Source organism: Saccostrea echinata, unplaced genomic scaffold (genome assembly GCF_033153115.1).
Source record: "Saccostrea echinata isolate AGI-Se365-2 ecotype Australia unplaced genomic scaffold, CSIRO_AGI_Sech_v1 ptg000056l, whole genome shotgun sequence".
In the NCBI taxonomy this organism is placed as follows: domain Eukaryota; kingdom Metazoa; phylum Mollusca; class Bivalvia; order Ostreida; family Ostreidae; genus Saccostrea; species Saccostrea echinata.
This window is the reverse complement of record NW_026889805.1, coordinates 8,881,023-8,893,180: the sequence shown is the minus strand read 5'-3', so window position 1 is coordinate 8,893,180 and position 12,158 is coordinate 8,881,023. Positions and strand designations below refer to the sequence as shown.

The 12,158-nt window shown below is 33.1% G+C and overlaps 1 protein-coding gene across 1 annotated transcript; it reads left to right on the top strand.

Moving 5' to 3' along the window:
* The first annotated feature begins 282 nt into the window (after positions 1–282).
* Positions 283–7,362, top strand: LOC133173328 (small ubiquitin-related modifier 2-like). Its single transcript, XM_061308319.1, has 4 exons — positions 283–438; positions 4,675–4,806; positions 5,114–5,185; positions 6,500–7,362. Exons 1-4 carry the CDS (start codon positions 421–423, stop codon positions 6,560–6,562), a joined length of 285 nt encoding a protein of 94 aa, XP_061164303.1. The 5' UTR covers positions 283–420; the 3' UTR covers positions 6,563–7,362.
* Positions 7,363–12,158: the final 4,796 nt, after the last annotated feature.

Below are 12,158 nucleotides of genomic sequence, written 5' to 3'. Positions count from 1 at the left end.
TCAACTCCAAGACATATGGAGGTTTTCATTGGATGATAAATTTAGACGTCACCACCTTTCCAAGTTTAGTGAAAAATGTATGTAAATATTCAGTTCTTTTAAATTCCATATCACCCTGTATTAAAAAGATGCAAATTATCAATATGCGTTCAACAAACAGATGCAAAGTCTGTTTTATCAATGGTTTAAGCAATTCAAGAGCATAGGCATGGACAAAAAGTCGCTTGATTATCATTTCTTTTTTTCAAGGTCATTTGAAGGTCAAAAATTGTCATCCAATGAAAATCCGTTTTACAGAGCGATATTTTAGTTGGGTATTTCCTTTGTGCGCCATTTTAATTTCTCAGCCAAGCCGACGGACAGGCAAGCAGTTAGAAAGTCCCATAGCTCTTGTTTGTTTTCTAAAAGAAACTTGAGAAAATGTCGGAGGAGAAAAAGGTACTTTTGTGAGAAATTTACGTTTGTATATAAGTTCTTATAAATTCCTAAAAGTCATCACACGACACTCCTTCCCGCGTTGTGATTTGAACAATGCTGTTTTCATTTTCCATGTGATCCGAAGCCACGCGTTTTGTCCTTAAACTGTCCTAAACGAAAAGCTTATCAAATTTGTTATATTTATTTGGAGGAAAAAATGTGAAACGAAAAGTGTAAAGTTCCCTTTTCAGTAAACGAGTTGAATTCATTAGGAGATGGAGGGGGGGGGGGTACTTTTACGCTAACGTACAGGTGAAGTAAGGTTTCACTGGATTGGAGTAAAAGTTTCTTGGTGTATACCGTTACCAATATAATGAAAGCTACTATATTTTAATCCTAGAACATTGACATTTTATTCTACAGAAAATGGCCATAAATGAGTTGTAATTTAATTTTTTTACAATGTTAATCTCATTGAGAACCAGTTTTTATTTAAAAAGAAAAACAAACAAACTTTTTGTCAGATCAACAATTGCTCAATTTCAATGATTTTGTTTTAGTTATGCACCCCAGAATGTTCAAATTGATGTTCTAGACAAAATGATGAGCATAATTATTTTCTAAATGGCATTTTCAGTGAAATTTAGGGGGAAAAAAGTGATTAAGACTTAGTTATAATACATTTGAATAAAAGGGATAAAACTAGTGATGGGAATCAGTAAGAATTTCATAATCTATGATTGGGCTACTGTAACTAACTAAATTTCAATTATAATGGGACATTTACAAAGTCTGTCAATTTAATTTATTAAATGGTAAGAATGGGTGAATAACTTTCTGTGGTGGTCCAGCTGTAGTTGGAATAATCTAACTGTGTCTCGGGACAAGCCCTAGTCCTTCTGATCCTAAGGACAATATTATTTTAAAGATAGAACGTTCAATCTAGTCCAGCTGGTTCTTCGTTCATTTTGTAGAATCCAAAGTATGTCCATACCGGAGAATGAGCGTTTTTACCCAGGTATGAATACAATGTCTGTTTGTCTGCGCCATTACGATATGCAAGCAAGTTAATAGACAAGTCGCAGCTGGAATATGCGGCTTAAAAACTATTACGCTTGTAAAATAAAATAAATAACCCGATTAATCAGAATAAAAAAATTGTAATCAAGCACTTGGATAATGCCAGCAATCGACTGATTTTCGATTATAATCGATGATTGGAACACCACTATGTAAAACGTCGTGGAAAGACTCAAGTCATTAAGTTATGGCACCCTCAGTGTTTTTCCTAAAAACCGGCTACGAACCAAATTGACCACTTCAATTGATAAAAATGCTGCTTAATGCGGATTTGAAATAAAATATTCAAATTTTAATTGTTAGGTCTACAGAGATTTGTTCATAAACCTCAACCCAAAGGAGAGTCCATTAAATTGATCTCTAACCCTTTACTTTTAAATAAAGGAAAAATGCTGCACCTTGAATGTTTTTATAAAGAAACATCCCTCAAACTACCAAAGGTGCAGGCTTCTCCATATGAGTGAAAAATTCTCAAGAGGGACGTTAAACAACATACAAACAAACCAAAGGTGCAGTTAAAACACAGCATGTTCTATGGTTAAAATGATACTGTTACATGTGAACCCAGTTTAACTATAGAATTTGTTCAGTATGTTGGAAAAATAGCAAAATAAATAGGGGCAGATAATTCCAATATAATGATATATTTTGAATAATTCAAAGAGTTCTAAATGTCAATCTGACATGATTTGATTATTTTTGTAGTTATTTTCAGTGCAACAACTTTTGTATTCTCCGAAATCGTGCTGGAGCGCATCCACTTTGTTTTGCTACATTGCAACCTATATTGAACAAAAACTGTGGTGAGGGTTTTCCCCATACACAGATTATTCTCACTCTATGATACCTGGAATCAAATTTACCAAGAAAAAGCTCTTTTTAAACAAGGCTCTCGCTAGGAGTTTGTCAACTTGTGTTCCAGGACTGAAGGTTTTTGAGAAGGTTTTGTCACAGTTTAACCCTTTCAACACATTAGACCGATTCGTTGGTCTCAGACACAAAACTGAAAGTAAACGTTTATTCCTTGAAATAGAAAGTATTTCTTTGCGCAAGATCTTTCTCTATGATTTATGGGTAGATGGATATAAACATCTGTTAACAAATATGGGGGGCCACATGGCAAAAATCACGAAAAAATAAGGAAAATTATATGAATCTTAAAGGAAACGCAGAAGAAAGCAAAATGGTGGTTAAAACAAAATGTCTGATCTTTCTGACGATGAAAACTTTAATAAAATTGGGGAATTAGACATTATAGATGTTTCTAGACAATAAAAATATGAGGTTTTAACAGTGATGTGAAATCTGGTTAGAGAAACTTAACTTGGAATCAGACTTTGAAGGCTCTGAACAGAGGACGTTTTCGACGCCCCAGACTCTTCCCGATGTCCTGAAACACCACATTTTATTTATTTATTGTTATGGACTTGTTTTTCAATAAAATCAGACATATTGCATATCATTTTACACAGAATTAATTTCTCTTTTGAACGATGTTAAGAACATAAGTGATTTTGAAACTTCTTAGCAGCAAATTTATCAAAATATTACATAAAATCAGTTATAAAATGTAATTATGATTTTAATTAGTGCTTTTGACTTGCTAACTGATTTTGAATATATATAAATTTGATATAATTTAAAAGGGGAATGCATCACCTTTCTAATAATGTGTCATTTATCAAAATATTCAAAGAAATAAAGAAGTTATTGTATTTTTTGTGATGGAAGGTGAAATATTCAGTGATGGCCAAAGTTACTCAGAGTACCAGGGATTGGTTGATAAAAGTTACTCAGTGTTGAAAGAGGTAATTTGATATGTCCCAGAAAAATTATGTTATTGCAGTAATCTTCCATCCAAACATAAAAAAAACCCCTTGATTTTAATGGGGATGTTAAATGTAATAAATAAATTATAATGTTAATGTATGTAAGCTTTATCCCCAAATACACGCATTATTGCCATAAAAAAAAACTAAATTTAACAGTTACATTAGTAAACCAACAAACCAAGTTCTTGTTCTGTAAGTTGACCAAAGTAAATTATATGCACATCGATAAAAGCTGTATTGATTAAATTATGGATCCCAAAAAAAAGTATACGATTCCTAGGTGTGCTAGGTGTGTTTTCAGTAGGGATGGCAATTTGTTAAGGTTACTCAGACTAAACAATAGTAATTGGTAGGAAAGTGTGTGTAATCCTTAGTTGGGAAAAATCTAAATTATGTGTAAATTTGTACACAATTTCCTTTAAATTCAGTTAAAAAAATGCTGAAGGTTGATAAGTTAACACTTCCACATATCTATTTAAGCAGATTTCAAGATAATTAACTTGAGGATTTCTGGACTGAGATCATGAAGGTAATTGGTTGGTTAGCAGTCTATGCGAAAGTCTAAAATTTTTACAGGACATACGGTCTGGTAAAAATATATATTTTACCAGACCAAGCATTTACTTACCAGACCGACCTTTTTCTTTAAATTAATTCATACATCATTATGATTCAGAGATTGAAAAGAAGGGGGGGGGGGGGTGTATTCTCACTGTTAAATTGAACCTTAAATAGATCCAGAGTTGAGATTATTAAAAAAAATGATTTTATTGAAATGAACAAACTTATTATTGTTTTTTTGTTTAAAGGTAGTACATATGACAAATGCATACAATTTTTCTTTTTCTGGTTATTTGACACATACAAACGAAATATATAGTGTCAAAGATTTTTTTCTAAAACTTAAGAAAATGCACTTTAAAATATATTTATTTATCTCCTGAAGTAACTCATAATAGTTACTCTTGTTTAGTAATGAAAATAATCTACCCAACCAAATCTACATATGAGCTATCTATACATATATCTATATTCCATGACAGAGGAAATTCGAATTAGAAATAAACGATCATGACAGGGTTGATATAGATTAAAATTAATCATGCATTACTGCTAAATAGATCGAATAAAGGATATGTGTGGAAAATAAGACCATATGAACATGTAAATTAAGATTTTTAGGCCTTATTTTTTCATCGGACATTTGGTCCTGTATCCTGAATTTTTTTACCGACCCGAACCAATTTTTACCGGTAAAAACCGACGGTCCGGTGACTTTCGCATAGACTGGGTTAGCGAAGTCTTAATTACTGTTTAAACACTATTTTAAATTTATATATTATAGGACGAGATCAAGCCAGAAAGCAGTGAACACATTAACTTGAAAGTTACTGGACAAGATGGCAGTGTAGTGCATTTCAAGATCAAGAAAAACACACCTTTGAGGAAACTGATGTCTGCATACTGTGACAGAGCTGTGAGTTTTTTATATTGAAGTCTCCTGAATATTTGCAGTATTAGAGCCTATGAACTAAAAATAATTTACATAAGGGAGTTGCTCATTATAATAATTTTGTTATTGTACTGAGCCAACAAGGCTATTTATTGGAATGCATATTTTTATCAACATCAGAATCAATTCAAAGGTAGGGTGAAAGGATATTGGATACAAAGTACTGCTATATACCATACAACCCAATATTATTTTACTTGTTTTCAATTGCTGTTCGTTAAAAAGAATAAACTTAACAGAATTGAAGTCAGGTTTCATCATTCAATTACAGGGGTTAAAACTTGGTGTTGTGAGGTTTAGGTTTGATGGAAATCCCATAAATGAAACAGACACACCTTCAGGGGTAAGTACCTATATTTCATATATTGGATTGTATTGTACATTTTAGAACCTGATATGAAATTTACAATTTGTCTCTAAAAATTGGCATACTAAATTATTTTTCAATGTATAACTTAATATAGTTGTAGGTTTGTTTCAACTCTCATCAAAAAATTGTTATCTCGAACTTGATGAGACCAAGAAAAAAGCAAGATAATGGTGTATTCGCAGGGGTTGAAATTTCCCTGGAAAACTCACTAGCCCAGGGACTACTGATCAGTAAAAAATTACTGGCCCAAGCCTCAAACTAACTAGCCAACAATGCATCTTTGATCATTGTGATTAAAATGCTTTATCATTGCAGATATGTTCGCTTAATTTCAAATGCTCTGGTGAAAGAAACAAACTAGTTTTCAGTCAAAAGAAACCAATTTACATAGATAACAAAAGTAAACTGATGAGAAATTTTTTTCTTGTCTGCTAGTTCGATGGACTATCATTTATATTAGCTAGCCTGAGTCTTAAAACAACTAGCTCAGATGTCGGACTACCATATATCTCAACCCAATTTGAGGTACTTAAGTTGAAATTCATAAAGAAAAAGTAAATGGAAATTCCAGCTGTCTTAGAGATATCGATGATATTCGAGATATCAGTGATTGAGATAACAAAGTTCAACTGTGTATATATGTTTCAGATGAACAAAACTGCTCAAAGTTGCATCCAGTAGGTAGTTATGGGCAATCTGACAATAAACATAATCGATTATCTGTATTTATTGGATACACATAATTGATTATAATCAAATTTTTCTTCTTAAGTGAAATTAATATAAAAGAGTTAAACATATTTAGATTCAAATTCAGACTTTTACAAAAACTTCATAATCCCATAATATTGTCCATTTTCTGTTATTAGCCTGACTATACATTCACTTCTTTAAAACTCTGCACATGGTATTTGGTAATGAAATTCAGGTTTTAACTGTTCATTTGATTTTCTGTCAGCGATGGCTGCAACATTTGTTTAGTAATCAATTAGCATCAAAGAGCTCCAAATGACTGATTGTCAATCGTCAGTGACTATTGGCCCATCACTACCAGAAGGGTCACTTTTTAAAAATTGGTTGCTGTGGGCTACAGGGCGATGAGTTATTTTAGTTCTGATGTGCCAATTTTTTCTTTGTCTGACATACTTTCACTTGTCAACATATCAAATAAAGGTGAGGTTATGAAACCAAACCTAAACATACAATGCATTGCATGACTTTCTAAATGATAAAACAGAATTACTTTTGTAAGCAATATGATAAACAAAGTCTTCTTCTTTTTTTCAGTTGGATATGGAAGATGGCGACAGTATAGATGTATTCCAACAACAGACGGGAGGGTTATTGTGAGAATAACACAAAACAAACAATGTAGTGTGAGTGATTAAAGCAAAGTGGAGACAAAATGATGGTGCCTGATCTTCATCTATCATCTCATCTTGTTAATAATTCATCATGTTCTTCATTGGCACCAGTGTGGCTGATGGCTACTGCAAAGAAAGCACCTCTAGCAATCATGGGACGTCCACACTCAGTGTCGCCAGCTTGATTTGTTTTTATGTTCTGTATATAGTTTATAGACATTTTGAAAAAAAAACATTCTGATAAAAACTATAGATACTTGTGAAAAGTTGATTATTATACTAAAATTGATGGGCTCCTTGGAATCTTCTGAGTGACTGTCCACTGCTGTGAATTTTATGTTTACCTCATTATCTAGGACATTTGCCTGAATATTAAACCCCCATCTACTACCAAACTCTGAATCAAGTTGAATTGCCCATCTAGTCTAATTAATCAAGATTTTGTATCTTAATTCTGTTTCAACAAAGATCTTCTATCCCAATATTCCCAGTGAGTGATTTTAATGTTTTAATGTTTGTTTTCCTATAGTATGTATCTGGTGTCCATGTTTTAACTCTTGTACTTTATAAAAGATAATGAAAATTTTCCAAGTCCTGTCTGACTATGAATTTTTAGAATGTTAGAAGAATATCTCTGAACATTACAGGGGCCAGGAACTGGGACAGAATCAGAGAATGGTTGATGTGATGGTTGTTATTTTAATTCATTAACATGATTGTTTGCAATATGTTGTAAAAACAGTGTAATTCATTTCTCACATTTGTCAGTAAAAGTATACAAGTTTTTGAAGGTTTTCATTTAATATACTAGCAAGAGTTTTGATAAACATTGGGAATAAATTCTCTCATTTTAAGTGATTTACCTGAAATGGGTACAGATTTTTTAATAATTAGTTGCTGAATTTAGTATGATTACAGTCCCTCCAAATGTGTAAGTGAAATTGAAGTTGAGGTCTCTTGACTAAAGTGTATGTACACTGTACAAAGTATTAGTGAATGCACTTGGAGGGCACAAGGATTTTTATGTCACATGAGTCAGTCATGGAACATTCCAAGCTTTAGAATGACTAACCATTTTCAACCAATCTTGGTATATATTGCAGCATCTATGAGTAAAATGGGGGGAGGGGGGTATGGTCTGCCTCTTGGGAATAAGAGTTGTGGCCAAACCCATCAAAGTCATGCAATCTTCAAAAATTAAGCTGTACATGTATTGGCATGATAATTGATGACCCCTCAACCAAAATTTTGACATTTTTGGCCCCTTGGTGCAGATACTGAGGTGGGGTTAAATTAGTCATATACATATATTGAAAATGAATTGTTTCCTGATAATCTTACAACTGTTTACATTATTTTAATCTCGAGCATTTTAAAAACATAGATGGGGCCGTACATGGTTCAGACCCTAGAATGGGACTTAATTTACATACATATATATTAAAAAAACATCACAGCTTTGAAAATCTCTTCATTAAACAGGCTAACTATTTATGTGAACAATTGCCCTCTACCAAAATAATGAAATCCATGCTCCCTTGGTTCAGGCCTGGAGGTGAAAGGGGGAATGGGGCTAAGTTGGTCAATACGTAACACCTGTGAAAATCTGTAACTCTTTATTCATGGATATATAGCAGGTAAACCATTGGCATCAATGTCATTTGCATGATTACAATGATGACTAACAAAATTGTGGAATTCTTACCCCTTGGGTTTGTAGTTCAGGCCCGAGGATGGGCTCGGTAGTCATATTTTGGAAATGTATAACACCTTTGCAGATCTTTTTTAGCTCTACTAGTCAGAGACCATAAGAGCTTATGCGATAGAAAGGTGTCTGTCTGTAAACAATTTTTCAAATTGCTACTCCTACAGTTTTGGTCTGATTTCAGTATAACTTGGCACACAAATAGACTACATTAAGATACATAATTCTTTACATTGGTTTTTGATGAATGGTGTTACCATGGTTACTAAAAATAGAAATTTCTGTGAATACTTTCAGAACGCTACTCTTTCTACCGTTTTGGTCAGATTTCAGTATAACTTAGCACACAAGTAGACTACACTAAGATACATGATTCTGTTTATCGGTTTTTGATGAACGGTGTTGCCATAGTTACTAAAAATAGAATTTTCTGTGAAATACTTTCAAAACGCAACTCCTCCTACAGTTGCAAAGTCTCAAGTCCAAGTGCTACTTTTCCTTTAAAAGTAAAAACCAGTAGAGCTGCAGTCTCGACGGAAATTTTTGGGTTTTTTTCTTAATGGTCATCTATTACACAAATTGTTTACTTAAGGATATCCGATCCTCGGGTAGGAATTATAACTCTTATATCTATTATTTAATTAAAAAAAATCTCAAAATGGAGCTTGAAATTGAAATATTTTCTTGCAACAATTTTCATTTTATGCATCTTAATATGGTTTAAGCTTCTTTGAAGTCTTAGAAATGATGTTATAAAAAGTTGACATTTGTACCCCAGAAAAGAAAAAAAAATGAATTCATTTTTAGAGAAATCAAATTTCCTTCAATGTAGCATTGGATCCCGGTGCATATTAACATGATATGAAATTAGAAGTGATCTGGGATGTCTTGCAATGCTAACAAAAACCTTTTACACTATGTATTTTATAACAATGGAAGTAAATAGAAGAACTAAATTACTGTATAAGTGTGCAAAACGTGCAATTTTCTCCAAATGCCTGGATACCTATAATTTTGAATCCAAAAATACATATGTTGATCAGTTTTCAAGTAGAAAATCCATAGCTGGTGCTTTAATTCGCATTTACTGAAAATATACTCGAGATATGATAATTTTCCCAGTATAATATGATTAACTTTAGTGATGAACTTTGAAGAAATACCATGGGTAAATACACGTTATTCTGTCACATCCAAGACATTTTTGTGAGAATTTTCAATTACTGAAAAGCTGATTTGCGGAACCTGAGGATCGGACTACCTTAATTATAATTAGCTATGTACAAAAACTGTGAAATTCCTGGCCCCAGGGAAGGCTTAGTTGGTCAGACCTCGTCTTTAAAATTCTTGAACCTGGAGCTGACGAATTGTTTGCAAGTTTACGTGAGTACTGAATCCTCTACTAAAAGTAATGCCCACTGGGACCAGCATTTATGTTTCAGTGTGGGGACTAAGTTGGTGCTGAAAATACTAAGCCTACCAAAATTGGAATTACGTGGATACACTGTATACATGTACGAGTCTCACAAGCTCTGAACCAGATGACTGGATAGAACGAAATTTATCATGTGCCTACATAACCCTTAAGGTCAGACGTCACGTTCCTCAGTAATATATAATTTTCCCCGAGAATTTGTCATTGAAGTATTTCTACTTTAATAAGTTTCCTAAAAGAAATTAAGATACGTTACCAGGCATCTTTGCAAGATACCAGAGGATGATGTTTCCTATGTAATCCTTTTTGAAATTACTTGAATGGCCAATATCACAGTTTTTGATGTAATTATTTTTCAAAACATTTTGAAAATAGTTTAGAATTCACAAGAGAATGACAATTATGAATGTTTTTTGATATATAACTGCAAGGAAATACAATATAGATATTTGAGGAACGTACGTGTCGTCAGAACCTATAATAGTTAATATATATACTTTGGATCATTAAATAAGGCAAGAAAAAAAGTTCCTAAAAGTTCCAAATATTAAAAAAAAATCTTAATACAAAGCAACCTAACTATTGCCGTTTTGATTTATCGCTTTCGGACAGGGATTCCTTTTAGCTCACCTGAACCAAGAATCTGGTGAGCTTTTGTGATCATTTGTTTGTTGTTGGTGTTGTCTCATCATTATTAACTTTTTCATTATCATATTCAGAACCACTGGGTCAGTTTTGAACACGGCACAAAGCATTTCATCTTCGGAACCCACAATTTTTTTTTTATCTACGTGTACACTACAGACCCAGGTTGAGTGTAGTGTAATGGGAGAAGATACCCGTGGGTTCCATCGAGGAAAGTATTCTTGGTTGAAGGATTCAAGTTTTCTTTTTTTCAAAGTAATTCCTATAGGTAATTAAATCACACCAAAATTATTTTTCCCTTCATTAGATCTTCTTAGATTTTTCCTCCTTCATTACTGTCATCTGAGTCATGAAAACCATAAATCAAGTGAGCACAGGTAGAAATGGAAATAATGTCCAAATATTATTAACCATCAAAATGTGTCTTTATTACATATAAACTTAAATAAACAGGATAACATAGTAGTTAAACCCATGAGGGGATTGTTTTTAATTGTTGTACATCATAAAAATTCAATTATCTAACCAGAAGTCTCTGATGAGACAGTAGCTCTACTGGTTTGTATTTATATCGAAGGAAAAGAAAATTAGCACTTGCACTTAAAACTATGCAACAGCAATAAATAGAATAATGATCCTTGATTTAGTCTTTTTGTGGCAAGATATATTACAATCAGATTAAAACTGGTGGAGGAGTAGCCTTTTGGAAGTATTTCACAGAATTTTCTATTTTTAGTAACCATGGCAACACCGTTCATCAAAGTCAAAAACACATGCACTAAATCATGTACCTTAGTGTAGTCTACTTGTGTGCCAAGTTATATTAAAATCAGACCAAAACTGTAGGAGGAGTAGCATTTTAAAGGAATTTTCTATTTTTAGTAACCATGGCAACACCGTTCATCAAAATTAAAAACCGATGCACTATATTATGTATTTTAGTGTAGTCTACTTGTGTGCCAAGTAATATTAAAATCAGACCAAATCTGTAGGAGGAGTAGCGTTTGAAAAATTGTTTACAGACAGACGGATGGACGATGGACACCTATCGCATAAGCTGTTCTGGTCTCTGACCAGTAGAGCTAAAAATAAACATTCTTATTTATGCGTTACTATGAAGATACGTGTATAAAAACTTAGAAAAGGGATAAAATTGATTTCTTTTTCCATTTTTTCCACAACTCTGCTCAAAGATCATTGGCAAATATTACCATTTTACTTCATTTTCCAAGTGACTATAGCTGAGTATTCAATCCTACCGGAGGACCAGCTCAAATATTTGCTAGTCCATAAAAAATAATAGATAAAAATTGCTCTTTCAGTATAATAGAGTTGTCAGAAATCTTTTTTTTAGGTCACCTGAGTCACTCAGGTGACCTATTGCCATCTTGTGTGTCCGTCATCGTGCGTCGTAAACTTTTGAACATTTTAATCTTCTTCTCTTGTACCACTGAACCAATTTCAACCAATTTTAAAATAAAGCATCAACGGGTAAAGGGTTACAAAAATCATGAATTTCAAGGTCCCTGCCCCCCTGGAGCCATAGGGGTGGGGCTAAAACCATCAAAATTAATGCTATCTTTAAAAACATTCTTCTTTACTCCTGGACACCAAGCAGTCAAATTGTTGGCAAGATTGTAATAAGCATTGAGCCCTCTACCAACATTTTGAAATTCATATAGCCCTCTACCAACATTTTGAAATTCATATAACATGGGCCCGGGCCGGGGTTAGGGGCTCAGGAGGTGGGGCTGTAAAGGTCATATAGTGAAAGTGGATGAATTCTTCAAAAATCTT

Bases quoted from the DNA above. Each gene is read 5' to 3' on its own strand.
- LOC133173328 (XM_061308319.1), top strand. The intron at 4,807-5,113 runs GTGAGTTTTTTA...ATTCAATTACAG, and splicing joins CTGCATACTGTGACAGAGCT to GGGTTAAAACTTGGTGTTGT. The intron at 5,186-6,499 runs GTAAGTACCTAT...TCTTTTTTTCAG, and splicing joins AAACAGACACACCTTCAGGG to TTGGATATGGAAGATGGCGA.